Source organism: Dama dama, chromosome 7 (assembly GCF_033118175.1).
Source record: "Dama dama isolate Ldn47 chromosome 7, ASM3311817v1, whole genome shotgun sequence".
NCBI lineage: Eukaryota > Metazoa > Chordata > Mammalia > Artiodactyla > Cervidae > Dama > Dama dama.
Genome location: NC_083687.1, coordinates 47806521 through 47834407, shown reverse-complemented (window position 1 = coordinate 47834407; position 27887 = coordinate 47806521). Strand labels below are relative to the sequence as shown.

At 36.8% G+C, this 27887-nt stretch overlaps 1 protein-coding gene across 1 annotated transcript in view; it reads right to left on the bottom strand.

Annotated features, from left to right (window-relative positions):
- Nucleotides 1-27887, bottom strand: part of LOC133059330 (uncharacterized) — a 231626-nt gene that overhangs the window by 45383 nt on the left and 158356 nt on the right. Inside the window, 2 exon segments of the mRNA XM_061146304.1 lie at nucleotides 12871-13030; nucleotides 26918-27081. Of these exon segments, the coding sequence (XP_061002287.1) occupies nucleotides 12871-13030; nucleotides 26918-27081 (324 nt within the window).

Here is a 27887-nt window from a genome sequence, read left to right as displayed (position 1 = left end):
TTACAAAGAGTCAGACACAACTGAGCACGCACGCACACATCCTTATACCAAAACCAAACAACAAACGAGAAACAGTGGCGTTTCTATGCTACTCTCCTGAGCAATTGAATGTCATAGTTTATTTGTAGAGCTTACATGGGATATGAACTTTTCTTGGTGAAGAGTAGGCAAATGAATTACACTGTAAGCTAAGTCAGGGTATACGATATAGTATATACAGCATGTCCTGCCAACAAGAATCAAAAATAATTAGCATTGCAAATGGGACAGAAACTCTGAAGGTTCACTTCTATTTATGCCAGCCCCTAGGTGACAGACACTGCTTCAGTGAATTCTCAGCAGATTTCTTGATAGACACAAAGGATCTAGGAGAAACTGAGAAAAAAAAGAAGACAAAAATAGACGCAGCACTTATTCCTGAGCATGGAAAACCATCTTGAAGATGATCAACGACATTAGTTTATGACAATGAGGCTTTCATGAGTTGTGGCAAAATGTTCAGTAAAGTGCACTATTCCTTCACGACTCTTCTTGGGCTCTGGGGAAGTAGTTTATCTGTTTAAGGACTGCAGAAAATAACAACTCCCTTCCAGGTGTGGTGATGAAGAAGATGATATTCAACTACTCACTCTGTCAGTCTCCACCATCATTTACACATAGTGAATGTGTCTGTTACAAGACAAATTGTTCTACATTTCTCTAGGAAAAGAAAAAAAAATCCTAACAAAATTTTGATATTTGGAATGACCCTGAAGCTATAGCACATAAAATGATTCTCAGAAAAGCATTGTTTTTGTAACAGAACCAATTCTCTTTCAGCCCTGATGATCTGTAATGTCAATTCTCCTTACGTGGTGGTACGGTATGCAACAATAGACTATCATCAGCATTGTATGAGGCTCAAGAGAAGACAAAAACTAATATTATTAATAACTGAATTTTTGGCATTCATAATTGAACCTTGGGGTCAAAATTCTCCAGGCTATGTTGCTCTAAAATGCCTTAAAAAAAAAAATCTTAGGGGGAAAGAAAGAAAGAATGCTTGGATTTTCATATTATAAAAGATAATACAGATTATGTGTATATATGGAGTTATTTCTAAATTCTGAGAATCCAAATATTCTATGCAGTAGTTTGATTTCTTAAAAGAGACGAGGGAGCAACAGTAATATTTTGTTACCATGGAGTCTACCCAAAAACTCATAGGAATTTATAGGAGAGGTGACTCCTGCTTATCAAGCCTTGGCATCCAGCCAAACAAGAGAAGAACCGAAGATGGCAAAAGCCTAGAGCTAGAAATGTTAAGTGTATATCTGAGGAAAAGCAAATATCCAGGTACCAAGAGGGTTATACAAGGTTGAACTCTCTAGAATCAACCCAGATCTCCCCTGTACACCTTAGGTACCTGGAACTTTGTTCCTTAAACTGGAATCCAAAATAGAGAAAACATATATGTGTGTGTATATATATATATGTGTGTATGTGTGTGTGTGTGTGTGTGTGTGTGTGTGTATTCCCAGAAATCTCAAGTTCTATGAGCTTTATTTTTAAATCAGTGTTTCCATTTCCATGATAGTATTTGAGGTGATGAAAATATTCTGAAACTAGGTCTCTCTGTAAACATGAGTGAGAGCATTGATCTGGGTGCTTTAAATGAGTGGACACGAAGGTATGTAAATTGCCTCTTAATAAAGATTTTAAAGTGTATTTTACCCACTTTAAAGAGCAAACATATTTTAAAACAATGAAATAAGATTTTCATCACTTAATTCTATGTTTATCATATTATACTCTGGTCTGCTGACCACTGTGAAGTTCTTCACTATATTTTAAGGGATGCGGAAGAATTCCTGTAAAAAGGAGTTTTGGCTTATTCCTAGGGCAATATGGCATAAGATGTAAATTAAGAGATGAGATGGACAGATTTTTTTAAAGTGTCTACACATTAAAAGAAACTATCAACAGGTCCAATTTGGGTTGCATATTAAAAAAATTCCTTTGGTGATACACGATACAAAGAAATGGTATGACATGAAGCAATGCCCACGGGGTGTGTCTCGGTGTCACAGTCATTGAATTTAGGTTGTGACTGTTCTCCCAAGCAGACTGCCCAGAGTTTGGAACCAATTCCCTCTTCACAAAGGGTAGTTTCCTTACTTAGATTCTCTTGTTTTTCTTTCCCTTCAGACTTTGCAACATCTAAAAACTATAAAAATGCCAATTTTTTTAAAACCTGAAGATTTATTAAAATTGCATTTTTTGTTTAAAAAAATTATCTCATATCATCCTAAAGAAAAAAAAAAAGCTTATTGTACACAATTTTATATGTGACTAGAGATAATTAGAAGAGGCCTGAAAAGGTATCTCAGCAAATATGAAGGAAAAAAGAAAAAAAAGGGGTGAGGTTGAAGTCAATCTAGAAGGATTCAACCTTCAGAAAAGACAGACTTTATTTGATAAATCATTAAATACTCGCCAAAAAAAAAAAAAACCACCCAGAAATATACCTTTCATAGCAAGAAATTAAAAATAAGCAGGTTTCTAAAGCAAAGGGCTGAGCAATAGATCAAGCTGGGGACAGGCTGGAGAGTGGCAATGAGAGCTTTTCCGATGGTTTGCCTGAGAAGAGGCCACGGGACCAGCCTGGAAAGCAGGAACTTCATGTTGATGGCGTGTGCGCCACTTGGAGCCCGCATTGCGACGCTGACGCTGCCAAAAATGCAGCGGGAACACTCACAGCAGCTTAGCTGTGTTTTAGAACCTAATCAAGTCACAGGGCACAACCGCTGCTGCTGGCGGTGACACTGGAAACCAAACTGCATTCCTGATTGGAAAGGAGGCGGCGTGGACGCGGAGAAACCACCGACCGAATCACATCAGGAGAAAGCCAAGCGTCACCGGGTTCTGCCACCAAAGGAAGCAGCGTGCATGTTGCACCAAACCTGGAAAGGTACCCCTCAGAATGGACCACGAGACGCGCTGCAAACATGGGCCTGCTGTTCTGACAGCGCTGATGCTTTCTGGCATTTTCTTTCCTCTCTGCCTGAAGATGGGTCATAAAGCCACGATGAAGCAGACAGATCCTCATGGCCGAAACCCCTGTTTGTGAGCATAACCTGAGTTCCTGGTTTTGTATCCTTGCATATTCTTTCTACAGAATGGATGTTCCTGAATGGTACGAGATGGTGGCTTATAAATGATCTTAAATTGTGCTTCTTCCTTTCAAAGAGAACGTTTATAGGTCCTTTTTTTTTTTTTTTTTTTTTTTGCTTAATTGTGAAAATAATCGTGAAAACTAATAGGAAATTTATAAAAACACAAAGATCAACAAAAGACATCACCCCTTGGACAATTTTATGTATGCCTTTGTAACTTGTGACTTCACTTTACAGTCTTTCATGGGTCATGTTTCTACCAGTTCGTATTGAATTACTGGGAATGGTGGTTTTGGAATCGACATAGGAAGAGAGATACTAAAACAATATGAGTCTATTTCTTGCCTGTGTATCCAGCCTTAGTGCTCCCTATTGCCTGTATCTGCTAGTCTTTCCTGTGCTCCAAAATATCATAACATTTTATCCCCTGCTTGCATCATCCTTTCTTTTGGTGATCAATTTGTCCTTGGACTACTCTCCATCTTAATCCCTATCTCAAACGTCTTCTACAGTATGTCTTCAATGCTCCTTTCAAATGGGTCAATACTATCTATGTTCAAGGTACCACAATACTATCCAGCAAATAGCTCTATTATTCCACTATCTCACTGGATCATTTTTACATTTTCACTTTATTTATCTTCCTCACTGGACCGCAAGGGAAGAGATACCATTTTATATTACTTTCAGTTGCTCATAAGAAAAGTGTGTACTTCCTAAAAAGATAATGAATATAAAAGTGGTGAATCAGTGAATGGATGGATAAAATTACTTCATCGATCTGAGTCTCAGTTTTCTCACCTGTAAAATGAGAGCAATGACAACCTCTTATGTTTGCTTTGAGAATTAAATGAAGCAGTTTGTAAATTGCTTGATATTAGGGACTGACTCACAGGAATAGCTATTTATTTGCTCCTTTCATTCTTAAGAAAATATTACTTAGATTCTAAGAATTATTTTTTAAATTATCTGTGATCTACCAAAATGCAAGTGTTCACAGTCAAACAAATGATTTGTCTGAACAAGTAGTAATGCTGTGGTGACATTTTTGCAATACTAATTTATCTGAGCCTTGTGACTGCTAAAATCCAGAGAACACTCTAAAAACAAAATAACTAACAGGAACAAGTAGGAATAGCAAAGACTGTATGTTGATGGAGTTGAATTTTATTAGTAGTTTCACTAAAGTCTGTACTAATGCAAGTGTTATTGGAAAACTTGTTTCTTAAAAAAACCCTAAAATGTGAAAAAGTGCTTGATCTTCATTTTCATGGTAAAGAACATTATACTTCTGAAGATAAAAGAAAATGACATTGTTTAACACTTTACATGAAATTTAATTTCCCACCACATAATTATTAAAAGATAAGTATCTCCTGCATTATTAATAAGAATAAATAATATGGCAATTAAATAACGATCACTAATGACTTCTTCATTAATATGTTAGTGGTTGGCTGTTTTATCATGAAGAGAAATTAGAGTAAGATAGTTGGAAAATTCAGTAAGTTAGAAAACAGAAAGCTGGGTATTGTGTCTCAGTTTAATGACAAATATATCAGATCCATAGGGGTTGGGAAAGAAGAAATTTGCATACTGAGTACGGAAGTAGTTCAAAGCTAATAGGTGCTTTAACTCTCTCATATCTCTTTGAGTTGAAGCTTGTTTACTCTTAGAAAAACTTGATTTCCTGTGTCTGAGGAAAATAAGCTTATAAAAAAGATGAAAAGGCTGCTATATAGCACTCTAGTAAAGGGAGACTAACAAATTAAGTGTTAATGAATCAAAAACATATGGATTACCCTTCACTTCAAATAGAAATGATTTTAGAATCAAGGGGGGAAGTACTTAGCAAAATGTAAATAAGTCTGTCGATCTTAAAGCACAAACATTTGAGGAATCTTCAGAAGGCTCTCATTATTGCTTTCTTTAGTCTTTATCTATCATGTTCATTTTATGGAAGAGATCAATCTCTCCATGCTCAAATGACCTTTCAAAAGTTTAACAGTATATTTATTGGGTAAGTTAGAAACAAACATCCCAGAAGTTCAGAGATAAAAAAAAGATCAAGGGAGAAATATCCATCAATTAACCAAACCACCATACCTACACAGAGCACTTTTCCTCTGCCCCTTGCTTACTATGATTTAAAAAACAAAGCCAAAGAGAAATATCAGTTGTCGTATACATTTTCAAAATCATCTTCATGTGTGTGTATATATATATATATATATATATATATGTACACATATATGTGTGATTTATATACATATATGTCAAACTAGCTAAGGTTTATATTTTCCAAATTAAATCAATACTAATCTTTTTATTGCACAAGAATTGGAATTTATATGATGTGGGTAGTTCTAATTATAGTCCACATTTATATTAAAACCTTTAAAAGATAACTGTCTTCATGCTTCTTTAGAACTTGGAATTTGCTTGATGCAAGAAGAAAATACCCTTGGAAATGAGTTCAGAATAGATATTTTATTACTGAGCAGAAACCTGTTTATTTAAGATAATTTAGGCATACTTGTAAGCTGTATTTGCTCAAGTCCCTAAGAGACATTCTTAAAAGAAAGAAAGAAAGAAAAAGGATGCTTTTCCGAAAGCAGCAATGCTTTGGGCATCCAGTACTCTGACTCGCCATCAAAGTCCTGGTCATTTCCTCTTCTCATTGCTGTGTGTCTCTTTCAGTAAGGACTCTATTCTGGAGCCTAAGATGCTTATTTTTCATTTGTGGACACTTAACTCGGTGCCTGACACTTAGTGCACAAAGCCTTTCAGATGGTTGGAAGTGGGGTCTCCCCTGGGTACCGAAGTTTGCTGGGATCTCAGTTAGGGACCGGAACGTCACACATAAGTGATTTCAGAGCCCACCCTTTTTTTCTCCTGCTTTCAGGAATGAAGATGCTCTTCAGTGCCCATTGAGTTAGGCCCTACTTCCCACCTCCTAGACTCAAAGAAGCCTGTTTGTGCTTGGAACCAACAAGATTCAAGGCTTCTTTGTCAGTCACCACTCTGTCACCCACCATTTTGGATTCAGTTTGCTTCCTGGTTTCCACTTCTACTTGTCATTTCTAATTTCATATTCGGCTAGCTCCAGTATCACTTGTTACTTACCCTCACCTACTTTCAAGTCCCCACCAAGCGTGTAAAATGCTCAAAGACTTGGACTTGTCCCTCAGCTACAGAGGAGGACGATGAACATGTGATGACACAAGAATGCAATCCATAAGTGAGAATGGAATTGAATCGGATAGAGGATGTCATGGGTCATTTAGACCTCTCATGAATAAACAACTCTTACTGATGGAAAATGTAAGCATGAATTAGAGTGCATTAAACTATTTATTTTCCAAGAGGCAGAAGTATTAGTTAGAGCTCTAAAATAAGCAGTTTATAAAAGTCAGTGCAAAGGCAACTCAAAGTGTTAACCAAATGAATTACTTCTTTTTACTAAAACTTTCAGTGGCTCTCTACTACCCATGGTATTAATAAATATACAGTATATTGTGCACTTTCCTAGTTTCCAGTCTACCTCTCCAGGTTGATCTCTCTCCTTTTCTTTCCTTCTGATCTTTCTTCCATCCAAAACAAACTGCTTTCACTTTTCCAACTTGCTTGGTATTTTCTATCACTATACCTCAGCTCACTGTCTCCTTTTTCTAAGAGGTAATTGGGCTGAAAATATTCAATTCGTGGGCTCATTGTTTAATTGCAAGGACAGATTCTGAATACAGACTTCTGCATGGAAAAATCAAGTGCCTCCACCTCAAATCCCCATCAACATGCTTCCGATTTTTCTGTGCACTGCCACTTTGCAATTTATGACCCAGGTCAAAGCTTTGCCCCCACTCCCTGGCTGTATTCCCCAAGCAGAACTGAGTAATACTTCTAGGAGAACATGGCAGTCACACCATGTGTGACACAATACTCGCAATTTGCTGTATTGATAACCATTCTTAGTTTCACCTCCCTACATACATAGTTCATCAGTAACTGTAGGTTCAGCTTCTCTTAATCATCTTCTTTTGTTATAAATTGTATAGAATCTATAATAATTATAATTTGCTTATAAGTATAAATATAAATTATGATTAAACTCATTAAATTCGAAGTGTTATAATTATTAATTAAATCATTATAACTATTAAATTATTAATTATTTTATTTATAATTATGAATAATATACTAAGTAAATTTATAGTAATTTATATATTTATATTATTATATTATAATATGTATTATATTATAATTTATATAATTTATATATCATAAATAAATATAATAGATAAATTATAAAAATTACTAAATTTATTAAAAATTATAAAATGTATAGATCAGAATAGAATCTCATCAAGAATGAACTAAACAACTTAGCTGTTGTGGTCCCTACACAAAACTAGTGGATAAATAACAACCCTTCCACAAGGATAAGGAACACAGTTCTTATTCTATGTGTTTCTAAGTGTGGATGAGTCCCTGTATGTATGCATTCATTATAAGATGTGGGCAGCTTCTTCTCAATGTATCTTACATATTTCCACTGTATGTGTGTGCTTAATTGCTCAGTCATGTCCGACTCTTGTGACCCTGTGGACTGTAGCACGCCAGGCTCCTCTGTTCATAGGATTATCCAGGCAAAAATACTGGAGTGGATTGCCATTTCCTTTTCCAGGGGATCTTCCCAACCCAGAGATCCAACTCGCCTTTCCACAGGCAGCTTCTTTACCTTGTAAGCCATTTCCGTTGTATCAGTTCAGTTCAGTTATAGGCAACCATTAATGAAAACTATTCTAACAGACAACAAGAATATTCGTCTTCATTCATTGCATATGGTAGTTCCCAGATAACGCAGCACTCAAGAAGCAGACACTTCAGCTGTCATGCTTTCCAATCTCTCTGATCGGATCCATCTCTGTGTACATACACTCCATCATCCCACGATATACAACCGACTTAACTCTCCATCTCTGCCTGGCATCCTGCTACTTTCATGAGCTTCAACAGTCCATTTTAAAGTGGCAGTTTCTTTAATAAAATAATTACATTCTAAATTAGTAAGGCACACTTTGGAATTAAATTCCTAAGTATGGAAGTTTTGCTTCTCAATATGGTTAAAACTATTGTATAAGTTGAACCATAGCCATTCAATCTATGTACCTAGAAATATCATTTCTTCTGTTGCTAATGAAGGTCCTACGGCACAAATTTATTAAAGGTATACGTTTGCATGGGATAATAATTGGGTCGATAATATTAAATTCATAAGCTCATTATTTAATTGCAAGGGCAGATTATGAATACAGCTTCTAAAATGTATTTTAATGAAAAACACTACATCCTGACCTAATCATATCAACCTTATGCTATCTAATTAAGGATGCAAAAAATCATTAGAGTTGCAAAATATTAGTTCCAGCTCCATCAGGCTGGGAGCTGCCCCTTCATGAATATATATTTTTTTTACTCCATGATAAATAGTTAATGAGGTAAAAATGACAAAATTTGCATGTAGGCAAATTAGTTTAATAGAATGATGTCTTTTCTGACTACTGAAAGTGACCTTTTCCTTCTCAAAAAAATGGCTAAAATACTTTGAAATTATCATCCAGCTGTCTTTGCACAAATGACAAATTATATGTATGAACAACATAAAAATTATAAAATGCAATAATCCTAAATTCTCATCATACTCTAAATGTGTTCTCTGCTTTTGCATTTATCAATTTAATAAAGGGAAATTAACCATATTATAAAGTATCCATTTATGTGGCAATTTTTAATGCATAGCATAAAAATGAGAAGCACGTGCTTAATAGCTAACACTATGGCAAAGACTCTAGATCAAATTTTTAAAGCACAAGAATTCTAGACTACTTACATGAAATACTTTTATATTAAAATGTCCATTCCACTCTTAATTTAGCATTTTAGACTATAGATGATTGCTCTTAATTAAACTGGTATAACATCTTAAAATTAGTATATGAATTATTCAATAGGTCTACCTTGCTTCCCTATTGAAATAAACTAAGCAAGCAAACATAACACAGGTTAAGAAGAATAATACACAAAAATTAGTCATAAGGAAGAGAAAGGCTTCATGGTACAAATACCAGGTCAGGAAAAGATGAGACAAATAAAATATATATGTCTGTCCATTCCACTTTGTGAATGTTTCTGTGTACTTAGCAAATGTAACCTCCACAACAGAAAATAACAGGTGCTCTACAGATTTTCAAATGATTTGCATAAACATCTCTATGAGTCTCATCACTGATGGATGATGAGTCTAGCTCATGAAAGGTACAGCAGCAATTTATCTTGATGCCTTAACTTCTCTTAATGGCTCAACAGAATCTAAGCCAAAATAGTTGACTTAAGAAACAAATGTCTTTGATTAAATTGCTTACTGTTGTTACATGTAATCAAATTGTCTCTTCTCTGGTCCATTTGAATGTGTGTGCAGTCAGCATGATGGACTCAAACCTCCAGTGACACTCTTCCTGAGTTCTACTCTTGTCCATCATGTGTCAGCTAAGACATTTAACAAAGAAGGGAATAAATATTAATTTTAAAGAATTAAAGAATTTTTCCATCTTCTTTAATTTCCCTTCCAGTACCTAAACATTTGTTTATTTCCCCCTCCCTCCCTCACTCCCCTCTTCTTTTCCTTCTTTTTCTTCTTTCCATCTTTGCCCATCTTTCCCTCTTTAATTCTCTTTCTCTTTTTTAACTAAAATGAAGATAACAAGTAATAAAATAACTTTCTGTTTTTCTCTGAAGTCTCTTGTTCAACTTAAATCGTTTTGATCCTCAACGTTGGATGGCTTCCAGATTCCTAAACTTCCATATTGTGAAACCGAATGATGAAATAAAATGAACTCTACATACCCCAGACACTTTGAGATTATACTAGAGAGAAAGTGCACTTCACTTAATTTTTTGGATCTTTTCAGCCACTGTGGTCTTTTAAAAAGCACACTGGTAGTCAAGGATTTAAAGAAGAAACCAAGATGAATATATGGTAAAGTAAAAATGAATATGTGGTAAAGTCAAGGACAGTGGTCTCAAATGTCTGCTGTGAAGTTAAACTAATTATTAAATTAACAGAATTCAAGACATACGGAGTATATTATCAGTAAACCCATATGGAATTTTTTTTAAAAGCAAATGTTTAGGTTTCTATCAAGTAGAGAGCAGAATGGGGTAATTTTATATTTATTATATGAGGAGACTAAATATGTTTAATAATTCAATGGTTCATGCACACTTTCTTTTATGTGTTGAACAAATAGACAATAAAAATGTACTATATTCTGCAGACCTGTTAGAGATTGAAGATAGAACATTGGAGAAAATATTGCTTTACTACACAAGAAGATTTTAGTCTAAAGAGAAAGAGGGACACATGAAAGTTAATTCTTAGATGCTGGAAGGGTCAAGAAAATAGGCAATTTTAGCAAAAAGGAGTTGGTCCTCCCTGGCAGGCTCCACAAAAAAAAAAAACACATAAACTGAGTGCAAGAGAATAATTAGTTTGCCAAGAGGTACTTGAGTAGTTGTATGCCAGGCTGGATGAAGCACAGGCTAGAATCAAGATTGCTTGGAGAAATATCAATAACCTCAGAAATGCAGATGACATCACCCTTATGGCAGAAAGCGAAGATGAACTAAAGAGCCTCTTGATGAAAGGGAAAGAGGAGACTAAAAAAGTGTATTTAAAACTCAATATTCAAAAAATTAAGATCATGGCATCCGGTCCCATCATCAGTTCAGTCGCTCAGTGGTGCCTGACTCTTTGCAACCTCATGGACTACAGCAGGCCAGGTTTCCCCATCCATCACCAACTCCCAGAGCTTCCTCAAACTCATGTTCATCGAGTTGGGGATGCCATCCAACCATCTTATCCTCTGTCGCCCCCTTCTCCTCCTGCCTTCAATCTTTCCCAGTATCAGGGTCTTTTCCAGTGAGTCAGCTCTTCATATTAGGTAGCCAAAGTATTGGAGTTTCAGCTTCAGCATCAGTCCTTCCAATGAATATTCAGGACTGATTTCCTTTAGGATGGACTGGTTGGATCTCCTTGCAGTCCAAGGGACTCTCAAGAGTCTTCTCCAATACCACAGGTCAAAAGCATCAATTCTTCAGTGCTCAGCTTTCTTTATAATCCAACTCTCACATCCATACGTGACTACTGGAAAAACCATAGCTTTGATTAGACAGACTTTTGTTGGAAAAGTAACGTCTCTGCTTTTTAATATGCAGTCTAGGTTGCTCATAGCTTTTCTTCCAAGGGGCAAGGCATCTTTTAATTTCATGGCTGCAGTCACCATCTGCAGTGATTTAGGAGCCCAAGAAAAAAAGTCTGCCACTGTTTCCACTGTTTCCCCAACTATTTGCCATGAAGTGATGGGACCAGATGCCATGATCTTAGTTTTATGAATGTTGAGTTTTTTTTTTTTTTATTAGTTGGAGGCTAATTACTTCACAACATTTCAGTGGGTTTTGTCATACATTGATATGAATGTTGAGTTTTAAGCCAACTTTTTCACTCTCCTCTTTCACTTTCATCAACAGGCTCTTTAGTTCTTCACTATTTGCCACAAGGGTGGTGTCATGTGTGTATCTGAGGTTGATATTTCTTCTGTCAATCTTTACTCCAGCTTGTGCTTTATCCAGCCTGGCATTTTGCATGATGTACTCTGCATATATGTTAAATAAGCAGTCCCATCACTTCATGGTAAAGACATGGGGCAACAATGGAAACAGTGACAGACTTTATTTTCTTGGGCTCTAAAATCACTGCAGATGGTGACTGCAGCCATTAAATTAAAAGACACTTGCTCCTAAGAAGAAAAGCTATGACCAACCTAGACAACATATTACAAAGCAGAGACATTACTTTGCCAACAAAGGTCCGTCTAGTCAAGGCTATGGTTTTTCCAGTAGTCATGTATGGATGTGAGAGTTGGACTGTGAAGAAAGCTGAGTGCTGAGAAATTGATGCTTTTGAACTGTGGTGTTGGAGAAGACTCTTGAGAGTCCCTTGGACTGCAAGGAGATCCAACCAGTCCATCCTAAAGGTGATCAGTCCTGAATATTCATTGGAAGGACTGATGCTGAAGCTGAAGCTCCAATACTTCAACCACCTGATGCGAAGAGCTGACTCACTGGAAAAGACCCAAGTACAGAGCCCTAGGAGACACTGACAACAACCAGAAGAGGCTGGTGGAGTCAATGAAAGGGCAAAGGAGATTAGTGCCAAAGGAGGGAGGTTGATCTAGGGAACTGGCTAACAAAGGCATCACGGCAGAAAGGCAGATATAATTTTCCCCTCCTCCTGTTCACTCAAAGTCACATGAAAGCTGATGATCATGTCATGTGTGGAAACTCTCTCTTTTATACTCTTCACAATCCTTGTGTCATTTTGCCCAATATATATACAGCAGTTGCAAACAAATATTTTTGATAAGAAAATTAGAGTGCTGGACAATACAAACCACATGGTTGTGTCTCCTCGATTCAACTAACAAAAAAAAATCACCAATATACAATTGAGTGGCAAGGTTTGTACCGTGCTGGCGATCATATACAATAGTCAATGCTTTTGAGAACAATGACAGAAAAATTAACAACTTGCTGCTAGGCTAAGATAATGACTGTCATCTGTGCAATGAAAATGCAAATCTACTTCAAGCCAACTCACCTTCCTTCTCTCACCATTGAGTCCTCTCCACTGCTCAGATCTTTTTATGATATAGCTTAGCTCCTGATTGGAAATCTCCAAATCATGTGGTATAAAAAACTTGCTTTCTTCACTGTGGATGCGCTGAAATGTGTCTAATATCCAAGAATCATTGTGCAATCTAAAAAGAAATAAAATCATGTATCTGTTTTTTCCCCAAAATAATTGCTTGCTTTTTCCCAAAAATGTTAAATAATTTTTTCTTTTATACATTTCTATGTATTTAATTCACTAGTCCCCCTTCTTTTTCAGAAATTATTTGTTTGTGATTTAATAATTTTCTCTGCTAAATATCATAATCCAACAACAATTTGGGATTTTTATAGTTGTCTCTTAGAAGCCTATGATTCATGATTCTAAGTTATAAACTGTTGAAAAATGAGAAATATTTAGTCACTAATTTGTATATGAGTGCCTCAGTTCAGTTCAGTCAGTCAGTTTAGTCGCTTAGTCATGTCCAACTCTTTGCGACCCCGTGAATCGCAGCACACCAGGCCTCCCTGTCCATCTCCAACTCCCAGAGTCCACCCAAACCCATGTCCATCAAGTCAGTGATGCCATCCAACCATCTCATCCTCTGTCGTCCCCTTCTCCTCCTGCCCCCAGTCCCTCCCAGCATCAGGGTCCTTTCCAATGAGTCAGCTCTTCACATCAGGTGGCCAAAGTACTGGAGTTTCAGCTTCAGGATCAGTCCTTCCAATGAACACCCAGGACTGATCTCCTTTAGGATGGACTGGTTGGATCTCCTTGCAGTCCAAGGGACTCTCAAGAGTCTTCTCCAACACCACAGTTCAAAAGCATCAATTCTTCTGCACTCAGCTTTCTTTATAGTCCAACTCTCACATCCACACATGACTACTGGAAAAACCATAGCCTTGACTAGATGTACCTTTGTTGGCAAAGTAATGTCTCTGCTTTTTAATATGCTGTCTAGGTTGGTCATACTTTCTTTTCTTTTCTTTTTGGTCATAACTTTCCTTCCAAGGAGTAAGCGTCTTTTAATTTCACGGCTGCAATCACCATCTGCAGTGATTCTGGAGCCCAAAAAATTCAGTCTGACACTGTTTCCACTGTTTCCCCATCCATTTCCCATGAAGTGATGGGACCAGATGTCAAGATCTTAGTTTTCTGAATGTTGAGCTTTAAGCCAACTTTTTCACTCTCCTCTTTCACTTTCATCAAGAGGCTCTTTAGTTCTTCTTCACTGTCTGCCATAAGGGTGGTGTCATCTGCATATCTGAGGTTACTGATATTTCTCCCAGTAATCTTGATTCCAGCTTGTGCTTCTTCCAGCCCAGCGTTTCTCATGATGCACTCTGCACATAAGTTAAATAAGCAAGGTGACAATATACAATGCGGGAGACCAGGGTTAAATCCCTGGGTCGGGAAGGTCTCCTGGAGAAGGGAATGGCAACCCACTCCAGTATTCTTGCCCCCCCAAAAAAGTGGGGCTCAAAGAAATATAGTGCCTAAATTAGTTCAAATCTGAGGAATTGGTCAAAGGAAATTTAAGCTTGGATTTACTTTTCCTCAGCAAGTTGGTTTCAGAGCCATGTTGCCAGCTCAGTTAGACAGAGGTTTTGCTTTAAAATATGGCTCCATAAATTGACAAATCTGGCATCTAACCTGTTGAACTACTCATTTAATCTGTTCCCATTTTTTTTTTCATTTATTTTTATTAGTTGGAGGCTAATTACTTTACAATATTGTAGTGGGTTTTGTCATACATTGACTTGAATTAGCCATGGATTTATATGTATTCCCCATCCCGATCCCCCCTCCCACCTCCCTCTCTACCCGCTCCCTCTGGGTCTTCCCAGTGCACCAGGCCCGAGCACTTGTCTCATGCATCCAGCCTGGGCTGGTGATCCGTTTCACCCTAGATCACATACATGTTTCAATGCTGTTCTCTTGAAACAGCCCACCCTCGCCTTCTCCCACAGAGTCCAAAAGTCTGTTCTGTACATCTGTGTCTCTTTTTCTGTTTTGCATATAGGGTTATCGTTACCATCTTTCTAAATTCCATATATATGCGTTAGTATACTGTAACGTTCTTTCTGTTCCCATTTTTAAAACTAACTCTAATTATTCATTTAGAAAAGCACATTTTCCTCATGACGTTGATAAAGTGACAGCAAAGTATCTTACTGAAAAACATTAAAAGTTCATTAGCAACATTTAGCTGAATTATAAACGTTAATTAAGGCAATACTTATAAAACTGTTCCACATATTACTTCTAAGTTTAGAGAAGAGAAAATGTGTATTCTATCCCTAATTTACCAACGTATGTGTTTTAATGTAATGTTTGTTTTTGTAAAAGTATAAGTAAAATTTACCAATTCCCTGGCAGTCCAGTTGTTGGGATGCTTTACTTCCACTACAGGGGATATGAGTTCAATCCCTGGTTGGGGAACTAAGATCTTGCATGTCATGTAGTATGGCAAAAAAAAAAAAAAAAACAGAAAAAGAAAAACTTTAAGCAAAATTAAAATTCTGGGGAAATATCATATTTATCCTGTGACTTAGCAGACACTTGGTACACCATGTTTCATGGAATCAGTTTAAGGACAGAATTGTGCCACTAACATTCTGTAGGCCAGATCAAGAACCCCAATGTATCACAGTGTTAATGAACTACCCAAAAGAGAAGTAAGTTTATATAAGATGCCCAAATAGAAATTGGACTATCAAGCTAGTTAAGGATCACATAGAAATTATTTCTATACAAAGTGGAGAATTTTAAATATTTTCTTTCAATGGTTAGGATAATTAGCTTGTGCTCTAAATGGGCTTGATAATAAAATTTAATTGTATTGCTTCCCTGTTATAATGGTTATAATACATACATTGTGTTATCTAGCCTTACTTTAATCCTATTATTTACATATTAACATACTAAAATAAAAAAAGTTAGTCTGACTGTTTTTAAGTAGCAGAGAGAGAAATTAAACTCAGTGCTAACTCCAAAGTTCATTTTATTCCATCATCTGAGTCCTCACTAAAAATAACTGCCTCTATCTTGATTGTTTCCAAATAGCATAATAGATGTTTTGACCCTTCCTGTCAAATATGATGCCTGTGTTTTCCCACCTCCTCAACTATTTTTCATTCATCACAGAGTGGAAACACAGTCAGCCTTCTGTATCTGCAGACTCTACGTCTACATATTCAACAAATCAGGGATTGGAAAAATTTTGAAAAAAAAATTCCAGAAAATTCCCAAAAGCAAAACTTGAATTTGTAGTACACAAGTAGCTATACTTACATAGCATTTACATAGTATTAGGTATTATAAATAATCTAGAGATAATTCTAAGCACAGTTGACACTTGAACAACATGGGTTTGAATTGTTCAGATCTGCTTACACACGGATTTTTTTCAATACATTTTCAGTCATCTTTCCTATCTTTTTGCATCCATGACTTCAGCCTACAATGTATCACAAAGGTAATACACACTCTGCATTCTGTAGTTCATTGAACCCTGGGAGTGGAACCCCAGGATATGGAGGGCTGACTATAGGGCTTGAGCATCTTTTTTTGTTTGTTTTGTTTTGGAATTTTTTTGGTTGTTTTTAACTTTGGCCATATAGTGGCATGTGGTATCTTAGTTCCTCAACCAGGGGTCAGACCCATGCTCTCTGAGCTGGAAGTGTCGAGTCTTAACCACTGGATGAGCAGGGAAGTCTGGGACTTGAACATCTTGCCCACAGGTGTTCTGGAACCAGTCCTCCAAGGATACTGAGAAATGACTGTAAAGGCAACGCTGCCTCCCAGCGTCTCTGATGGGCCATATGGCTTGGCGCCATCTTGAAATGCAACTGCTATTCTTCCCACGCTTGGAGATTCTAGGTCGGCCATTTGAATGATTTGCTAGTTGTCTTGTTAAGCAAAAACTAGTCTTTACCGTTCTCTGAAGCTTGTTTAATGTAACATTCATCTTTTTCTTTTAATGGTGGTAAGATTTAATGTAGTTAAATTACTGTCAATTTGCTGCCATAAACATTTTCTATATGAAGATTGTAAGTGCAGGATTATCAACAATGCAATTAACTTTGAATTAATTAGGAATCACAGTCCTATTCCTGCTAGCTTCTGTTCCTTTTGCCCAGGAAATGACTGTCTCCTTTTTATATCTCCTTCATTCTATGTGAAAGAATAATTATAAAAACATCCAAGCCAGGATCTACAGGATGGTATACAGATGCTTTAACAGAGAACAGAGTGACACATTGGAATCTGGAAAGCTGTTATTGATGTTGTTCAGTTGCCCAGTCATGTCTGACTGTTTGCAACCCCATGGACCACAGCACACCAGGCCTCCGTGTTCCTTACCATCTCCCAAAGTTTGCCCAAGTCCATGTCCATTGCAACGGTGATGCCACCCAGCCATCTCGTCCTCTGATGCCCTCTTCTCTTTCTGCCCTCAATCTTTCCCAGTATCAGGGACTTTTCCTATGAGTCAGCTGTTTGCATCAGATGACCAAAATACTGGAACTTCAGCTTCCATATGGAAATATGTGAAGTTTGCATGTTAGTTGCTCAATCGTATCTGATTCTTTGTGACCCCATGTACTATAGGCCACCAGGCTCCTCTGACAATGGAATTCTCCAGACAAGAATACTGGAGTGGGTTGCCATTTTCTTCTCCAGGGGATCTTCCTGATCCAAGGATCAAACCCAGGTCTCCTGCACTGCAAGTGGACTGTTTACAATCTGAGCCACCAGGGAAGACCCTGGTTTAATTACATTTAATTTTAAATTTTTTCTTGCCACTTCGAGTGGCATTTCCCAGTGAAAACTTCACTATGAGTTAATAATGAATCAACTTACCAACCTTTATTAGTTTTGAAAAGCATATTTCTCAGCTCTCTGGGCTTCCCTGGTGGCTCAAATGGTAAAGAATCTGCCTGCAATGCAGGAGACCTGGGTTTGATCCCTGGGTCAGGAAGATCTTGTGGAGCAGGGCAAGGCAACCCACTCCAGTATTCTTGCCTGAAGAGTCCCATGGACAGAGGAGCCTGGTGGGCTACAGTTGATCGTAAAGAGTCTACTGAGCCAGCTTATATAAACAAGGAGAAAATAGTCTATGGTCATGTATACAAAATGTAAAAGTAAATTGAACTTTGATAATTCTGTAAACCACTTGATAATATAATCAGTAAGCAATATAACATTTATCTAAAAGTGCACTGTTTTATCCCTTTAGGATATTTATGCAGTCCATACTGACCAAAGTTGCTGAACATCTAGTATTCATTCTCTTTAGAAAGCTAAGGAGTCCAACTGAATGTTAGAATAATTCTATTAAGATAATGTAAAAACAGTTTCAATTTAGTAAATATAAACTTTTCATGATCATATTTAGTTATGAAAGTTTGTTATTTTGGAATAATTAAAAATAACACATACATACACATTTTCTTTCCTATTTTTTTTTGCGATTTGGGACATGAGTGTATAAATATCAGATTAAATTATATAAAATTGAAGATATTGGATCACATTGGATGAAAGAAAGAGAAGCAAATATGGAAAAAATTATATTGATTAATGAATCTAAATGAAGAATATAAATTTCAGTGTACAACTTTTGATTTTTTTTAGGTTTGTTTTTAATAAAAAGCTAAAAATTTATGATATTCTATTGAAATATACATCACTACATGATTATGGTTGAAAATTTTAATTTTTTTTAGTTGTTCAGTATGCCTAAAAATTTTAAATTTTAAAATTATTTCTTCAACAGGTAATTAAAGTAGAAACTACATTCTACCTGTTCATAAAGCCCTAGGCATTATTGTTTATAGAAACAGGTCACATATTATGCCAGAGGTTCTGGTGATGGACAGTGAAACAAAGTAATTTACAAAGCCCTCTGCCCTGTGTCCTACATTTGGAGCAATTCACTGCTTGGTGAATGGCAGAAGTTATTATGTTTGGTTCACATCTGAATGTGGGTCATTTATAGAAACCTAGCATGTGACATTTCTTTTAAAGCTAAAAAGGACAAGTGTGAACATTTAGTTAACACAGTATTTTAAGGGTCATGAAAAGGATGGAATCTAACTTTAATTCTAATTCAAAAATATATATATGTAAATGAAGAAGAATCAAATCCGATCGCTTATTTCTAACTCCAGAACTTACAAAGGAGTTTAGCAGCATGGGTCTATATGTGTTGCAGTCAATGTGCTTGTCATATAAGTTGGAAAAGTACTTTATCTACTGGCATAAATACTTCAGACTGTGGCAGGTACAGATCCGAACAGACATCATGTAAACAGTCAAGCTTCTGACAGAGTGACAAGCACATACCTGCCAAAATTCATTCATTCATTTTTTAAATATTTAAATTTTTTTTCTAAATTCCACCTGTTCTTTAGTGGAATTGTTGAACACTTTAGATGAGTGTATGACACTGATGAGGAGGTTAGATGGCATCACTGAGTCAAAGCACAGAAATCTGAGCAAACTCCAGGATATAGTGGACAGAGGAGACTGGTGTGCTGTAGTCCATGGGGTCAGAAAGTCGGACACAACTTAGCAACTGAACAACAAGTGACACTGAAGCGTTGACATGTATGGAGAAAGCTTTCGTTGTCTTTCTGGAAACCCTTGAGTAGTCACAATTCTGTCTGCTGTTTTTGCTGATTAGTCAGCAAATTGTGTCCAACTCTTCGCGACCCCATGGACTGTAGCCTGCCAGGCTCCTCTGCCCATGGGATCTCCCAGGCAGAAGTACTGGTATAGGTAGCCATTTCTTCCTCCATTGGATCTTCCTGACCTAGGGACTGAACCCGGGTCTCCCACATTGCACGTGGATTCTTTACCGCTGAGCTACCAGGGAAGCCCACCATCCTATTAACAGTAATTAAAATCCAAATGGCTTTGGTATGAAATTGCAGTAAATAGAGAAAGGGGAGATACAAGGAAGGCATAAAGAAGAAAAATAAAACAAAGAAGGTAAAGTAACTAGTAAAAGGAAAAAGAAATTCAGAAAACAAAAATGTGCACACAATGGAAAGTAGTCAAGACTTACTTACCCCTTCCCCTTCCCCATTTCCAGAGGCTGTCCTACCATGGGTTTTGAGTTGTTAAGTGTATATTTTTCAACGTGTATGTAGGTTTATGTTTGTAAGTGGACAATCATCTTCCTCATTCATTCCTTGATCGTGCATTTAATTGGTCAGCAAATATCCACATATGCCTATCAAATGCTGGGAGAAGGAAATCGCAACCCACTCCAGTGTTCTTGCCTGGAGAATCCCAGGGACAGAGAAGCTTGGTGGGCTGCCATGTATGGGGTCGCACAGAATCGGACACGACTGGAGCGACTTAACAGCAGCAGACCTTATATTTGCAAAAACAATAGGAAGCCATTAGGGCAACAACAACAGATGGTAAAGCATCTGCCTGCCAATGCAGGAGACCCAAGTTCGATCCCTGGGTCAGGAAGATCCCCTGGAGAAGGAAATGGCAACCCACTCCAGTATTCTTGCCTGGAGAATTCCAAGGACAAAGGAGCTTGGCAGGCTACAGTCCATGGGGTCACAAAGGGTCAGACACGACTGAGTGAGTAACACACAATAGGGCAAGACGTTATATATATATATATATATACACACATATATATATAGTCAAAAATCATCTGGCTACCGTGAGACCAGACTAACAATTTAAGAGGGATGAAATTATTTAGCTTTATATTAATTAGATAATATTCAGAGCTTTTCCCTCCACATGGTAAATACTAGTTTGCTTTAATAAGGAAAATTGTAAAGAAGATTGATTCAGAAGTGGAAAATCTTTGATTATCTTATACATATTCCCTAGACAATGAATATGCTCATAATACTCTCATCAAAATCCATCTTTAAATTATTTCAATCCAAATTAATTTTACTAAGTAATAAATGACAGCAGCTAAACTTATAAGGCTATTTGGGACTATTAAGACAATGATTAAGAAGACATCAACACCCCAAAAACTAATTAACTCAAGTACCAGTCTTTCAGATTTGTGTACCACGTCCAGGAATGTGAAAGCTTAAACAAATCTAACTGACACTTAAAATGTGGTTTCTCATCCTCTGCATATTATTAAAAAAAAGATGCGTGCAGCCTATAGATCTTTTGGATTATTCAGATAAAGAATTTAAAGTTAAAAGATTTGTATAAAATCAAGAGAAGCTTTACTCGAAAGGATTATGAGGAGTGCTGCAGAGCCAAATATGCAGCAAACACTCTGAGAGATACAGGTGGTCTTCAGAGTTTCTCCTTGAGTCAATGCCTATAGATGGCCATCTATAAAAGTTTGGTAAACAGGTAAAATTTTGAAAAGAAATTCTAGAGAAGAGAAACTCTATTATATCTGAAACATAAGCTGGTGAATTAAAATTACTTTAAAAAAAAGCCCATAAGATAAAATGACAAAACAGTTAATATTTAAAGATAATGCAAACAAAGAACAGACCAGAAAAATTTTTAAAACCAATGCTGCATTTAGATCTTGACACCGCTGTTGCTGCTGCTACTAAGTCACTTCAGTCATGTCCTAGCCACAGCAAATGAATTCTACATGGCTTATGATTAGGGGTTCATTGAAAGTAATGTCGAAATAAAAATAGAAGCAAACACTTGTAAAATCTCTAATGGGGATATATTTTTTGATTAAGAGCTATTTAAATAAGTCATAAGAATGATCAAAGGCTTGACTGTATATAAATTATGAATACTTATGTTTTCAAAATTAAAAATTCATTTAAAAGGGGTAATTATTAAATGGGGAAAATATCTGTTAAAGTATGACACAAGAGTTAATACTGCTATTATATATTAAACTCACGTAACTTAGTAATAAAAACTTAGAAAGAAAGGAAAAAGGACACTTAAAAGGCGTTTCACAAAAGAGAAAATAAAAATGGGTGATAAACGCACTGAGAATATTTAGTAACTGGAAAATGCATGCATGTTTAGAAAAGGATGAGATTCTGTTTCTTCTGTGAGATTACAAAAGGCTAATGCATGATATGACCACAATTTGCTGTTTCCCCAAGCACAGTTGTGAAAGCATAAATCTATACAACTTCTCTAGAAAACAATTTCAAATTAGTTACAGGATGTCTTAGAAACATCAACTCTCTGAACCAGAAAGTCTAGGACTCTACTCAAACAGTAATTGAAAATGAGGGCAAGACCTTGAGTCTTAAGATGTTCACCAGAATTATTTATAAGATGCACAAAAATGAAAAATAACTATTGTTCAGGGATAAAGTAGTATTTAAATATTTTATACTGCATATATGCTATAAAATATTGTATAGGCATTACATGCTCATGAAGTAAAGAATATGAAAATATCATATAACATTAAGTTTAAATCAATATATATAAGAAAAAATATCATATGGGATCACTTATATGTAGAATATTAAAAAAATGATACAAATAAACTTATTTACAAAATGGAAAGAGACTCACAGACACAAAAAACTAACTTATGGTTACCAGAATGGACAGCAGGAGGTATATGGAGAGGATAAATTGGAAGTTTGGGATTAACAGATACACACAACTATATATAAAAGAGATTAAAGAAAAAAAACAAAACACAACAATGGCCTACTGTATAGCCCAGGGAACTATACTCAATACCTTGTAATAATATATAATGGAAAATAATCTGAAAAATAATATGTATATATATGCGTAACTGAATCTCCTTGCTATACACTTGAAACTAACACAACATTGTAAATTAGCTATACTGCAATTTAAAAGAAACCAAAACAAATGAAAAATCAACATATAAAGTTATACTAAGTATAATTTCAACTTTGTAAAAATAAACATACACAGGAAAAGATGGAAATAAATTTATCAAAAGATTAATAATGTTAGTAATTAACAAATTACTGGTGCTTTATTTTTTATTCTTTTCTATAGTTTCAATTTCATAACTATACCACATATATTCTACATATAATAACAAAAATCATTAAAAAGATTGCTACTTCTACAGCTACCAAATTACAACTACAAAATCCAAAGTAATTACACCCAGCTCAAGAACCTCCTTGCACAGAGGCAAAGAAGCAGCATCCCAGTCAGCTCTTCTCCTAGAGCTCCAAAAAGTGAGGATTTTTCTAGTAGAAACCCTTCAGCAAGAAATCACTCAGGCTCTTGGAGAAATGAGATCCAGTCAGCCCAACTCCATCGGGTCTAAGCTGGAGCTTATACAGCCAGTCCCCATACTGGGGAACTTCTGGTGCCCAGAGCTAGACCAAATGCCCTCTCAGCAGCCTGCACTACAGCCCTGAGCTCCTTTGCACTTCTTTGATGTCAACTGGGTTATCACATGTTTTGACAGCATTGATCCAAAAGCTCAGAAGAGTTAGAAGTGTTGCTTTAACATCTGGGTTAAGAATGCACACTTCAGTCAGTCAACATGCACAGATCCATATTGGCATTATTCCCTGAGATGAGTTTCCTATGAGTTTGGAGTCTCTTTGCCTACCTGCTTGTTTTTCTTCTAGCTAAATTATATGAAGTCTTCAAAAATCACTCAAATGCTATATTTCAACTGAAGTGTTTGGCTACTGGCCTTACCACGTCCAGACTTGGGCAGGTTCCTTTCCTCCGTGTTCCCAGAGACTCCTATGTTGACCTCTTCCTAGCACTTTTAAAAAAACTGCTTAAAACACTTAACATGAAATCTAACCTCTTAGTAATTTTTTAAGTGCACAGTATAGTATTGTTAGCTAGAGGTACAATTTTGCTCAGCAGATCTCTAGAACTTAATCATATTGCATAACTGAAACTTTCTATCTATTGAATAGCCTACTTCCTATTTCTCCCTTTCCTCAGCCTTTGAAAGCCATCATTCTATTCTGCTTCTGTGACTTGACTTGGACTAATTTAGATATCTCATGTAAGTGGAATCATGCAGTACTTGTCCTTCAATGACTAGCTTATTTCACTTAGTATAATGTCCTCAAAATTCATCCATGTTGTCACATAATACAGGACCCCCTTCTTTTTTAAGGCTGAACAATATTCCATTGAAAGTATATACCACATTTTCTCCCATTCATCTGCTAGTGGACATTTAGGTTGTTTCTACAGCTCAGTTAGGAGTTAGTGTTAGTCACTCAGTCGTGTCTGACTCTTTGTGACCCCGTGGATTGTAGCCCCCCAGGCTCCTCTGTCCGTGGAATTCTCCAGGCAAGACTACTGGAGTGGGCAGCCGTTCCCTTCTCTAGGGATCAAACCTGAGTCTCCGGCACTACAGGCAGATGCTTCACCATCAGAACCATCAGGGACGCTTGGCTATTGTGAATAGTGCTCCGATGAACATGGGGGTGCTAATTTCTCTTTAAGGTCCTGATTTTAATTTTTTGAATAAATCTCCAGAACTGGAATTGTTGGATTATATTATAAAACTACAGTAATTATAAAAGTATGGTACTGCATAACATAGACACATAGAGCAATAGAACAAACTAGAGAGCCCAGAAATAAGCATATACAGTCAATTAATCTTTAACAAGGGTACCAAGAGTACATAATGGGGAAAGCGTGGTCTTTTCAATAAATGGTGTTGGGAAAACTGGATCTCTACATGCAAAAGAGTAAGATTTGATGTTTATAATAAACCATACACAAAAATTCAACTCAAAATAGATTAAGTACAAATGTAAGACTTGAAACTGTAAAATGTATACCAAAAAACATAGGAGGAAACCTTCATGACATCAGTTTTGGCAATAACCAAAACTTTGAAAAAGCACAGGCAAAAAAAGTAAAATTGGACAAGCGGGACTGTAACACAATAAAAAGCTTCTGCCAGCAAAGGAAGCCATCGACAGAGGGGAAAGTCTTCCCAGCACTTTTATACAGCCTTGTATTTGGCCTTTTCTTTTTTCTCTCCACCCACGTATCTTGCTTGCTAAATTAACAACCTGTCAAGTCTACCTCTATGATATTCAGGCTCAAAGCTGAACAATGGTTCTTCTCATGGTGATTTTGGCAGGAGTGGTGAGGGAGGGCAGAAACTGAGTTGGAAAAATGAAGAAAAGAGAAATTTAGACCAGTCTTCCAGAAAAATTTCTAGAATATCATTGCATATCATGGGATTGCTCGCTCTTTCTTGTTGGTCCTTGGTTTGAAGAAACAAGTGTAATGATTCACAGTAAAATTAGTTCTCCCTATAGAAGAGGTGGCAAGAATACACAGAAGAACTGTACAAAAAAGATCTTCATGACCCAGATAATCACGATGGTATGATCGCTCACCTACAGCCAAACATCCTGGAATGTGAAGTCAAGTGGGCCTTAGGAAGCATCACTTCGAACAAAGCTAGTGGAGGTGATGGAATTCCAGTTGAGCTATTTCAAATCCTAAAAGATGATGCTGTGAAAGTGCTGCACTCAATATGCCAGCAAACTTGGAAAACTCAGCAGTGGCCACAGGACTGGAAAAAGTCAGTTTTCATTCCAATCCCAAAGAAAGGCAATGCCAATGAATGCTCAAACTACCGCACAATTACATTCATTTCACACACTAGTAAAGTGATGCTTAAAATTCTCCAAGCCAGGCTTCAGCAATACGTGAACCATGAACTTCCAGATGTTCAAGCTGGCTTTAGAAAAGGCAGAGGAACCAGAGATCAAATTGCCAACATCCGCTGGATCATTGAAAAAGCAAGAGAGTTCCAGAAAAACATCTATTTCTGCTTCATTGACTATGCCAAAGTCTTTGACTGTGTGGATCACAACAAACTGTGGAAAATTCTGAAAGAGATGGGAATATCAGACCACCTGACCTACCTCTTGAGAAACCTGTATGCAGGTCAGGAAGCAACAGTTAGAACTGGACATGGAACAGACTGGTTCCAAATAGGAAAAGGAGTACGTCAAGGCTGTATATTGTCACCCTGCTTATTTAACTTATATGCAGAGTGCATCATGAGAAACGCTGGGCTGGAAGAAGCACAAGCTGGAATCAAGATTACTGGGAGAAATATCAATAACCTCAGATATGCAGATGACACCACTCTTATGGCAGAAAGTGAAGAAGAACTAAAGAGCCTCTTGATGAAAGTGAAAGAGGAGAGTGGAAAAGTTGGCTTAAAGCTCAACATTCAGAAAACTAAGATCATGGCATCCAGTCCCATCACTTCATGGCAGATAGATGGGGAAATAGTGGCTGACTTTATTTTTCTGGGCTCCAAAATCACTGCAGATGGTGATTGCAGCCATGAAATTAAAAGACGCTTACTCCTTGGAAGGAAAGTTATGACCAACCTAGATAGCATATTAAAAAGCAGAGACATTACTTTGTCAGAAAAAGGTTCATCTAGTCAAGGGTATGGTTTTTCCAGTGGTAATGTATGGATGTGAGAGTTGGACTACAAAGAAAGCTGAGCACAGAAGAACTGATGCTTCTGAACTGTGGTGTTGGAGAAGACTCTTGAGAGTCCCTTGGATTGCAAGGAGATCCAGCCAGTCCATCCTAAAGGAGATCAGTCCTGGGTGTTCATTGGAAGGACTGATGTTGAAGCTGAAACTCCAATACTTTGGCCACCTGATGTGAAGAGCTGACTCATTGAAAAGACCCTGATGCTGGGAAATATTGAAGGCAGGAGGAGAAGGGGATGACAGAAGATGAGATGATTGGATGGCATCACTGACTCGATGGATACGGGTTTGGGTGGACTCCGGGAGTTGGTGATGGACAGGGAGGCCTGGCGTGCTGCGGTTCATGGGGTCACAAAGAGTTGGACACGACTGAGTGACTGAAATGAACTGAACTGATAAAGGAGAAAATATCCCCCAAAAGTCAAATAATTTCTTGGCTGTTCTTCTACACACAAGAAAGAGATCTCTACCTTAGACGTGGAGACGTGGATCTATCTTCTCTTCTTTAACCATGTTCTCACAGCCTCAACAGATAACAAGACTGGAGGCTGAACACTCTGAAGAACAGGACTGAAGCACCTTACCTGAGACAATACACATATGAAATCAAAGACGAAATGATGAACAGTAGGACATAAAGTAGCACCGTGAGCATCACACCAAGAATTCCGGATTGCATGGTTCTTTCAAACATCCAGTACAGTTTCGCTGCATCAGCTACCGGAGTCTCCCCACTCTGCGTGAGTCGCTGACAAAAGAAGATACAAATTAACAAAATGATAATAATAAGGAGAAAACACTGATCATCAAGTTAGATAATTTAAGTATGCAAAGACCATCTGATAGTATAATTTTTTCTGAATTAAATGTTCAAGGTGCTCAAGCTCATCATATCTTCAGTTGCAGGAAGGAAAAGGAAGACTGGGCTTGCATGGTTGGCTTACCAGGGTTTTCTCATTTTCTCTATAAGCATTTAAATGAGTGCACTCTACATTACATGCAATCCATAAAGTAAAAGCCACGCTTTATTTATGTACTATTAACTTATGATTTAATGAGCACAAGATATGAAGAAATTAAATACCATGGTGGAAAGATTCTTTTCTTTCTGAGGCAGATTTGAAAGAAACTTAATTTGTGCTGTGTGTAAAATAGTTCACTTATTTTAAAAACTTATAAAAAAAAAGTTATCAAGCTATTTAACGCAAGCTTGAAAACGAAAGTTTACATTAGGTCAATTTAATAATGTCTTTATTTTAAACAGGAGAAAATATATTCTATATTGGGTTAGAAATAAATACACGGCAAAGAGGTCTTTAAAAGCAAATATAAAATGCTGTGTACCTAAGATGTTGTCATACGACATCTTTGACCTTTAAGTTTTATAAAACACAAACGTTCTTTAATTATGACTCTCATGATCTCAAGTGGAAGTCATATGTCATATAAATGTAAATAAGGTATTTTTTCCCCAATGTAAGTGAGGACGTCTTTCTCTACTTTTTAAAAACATTTATTAAACTCACCATTATATAAATATAAATCCTTCTGCAA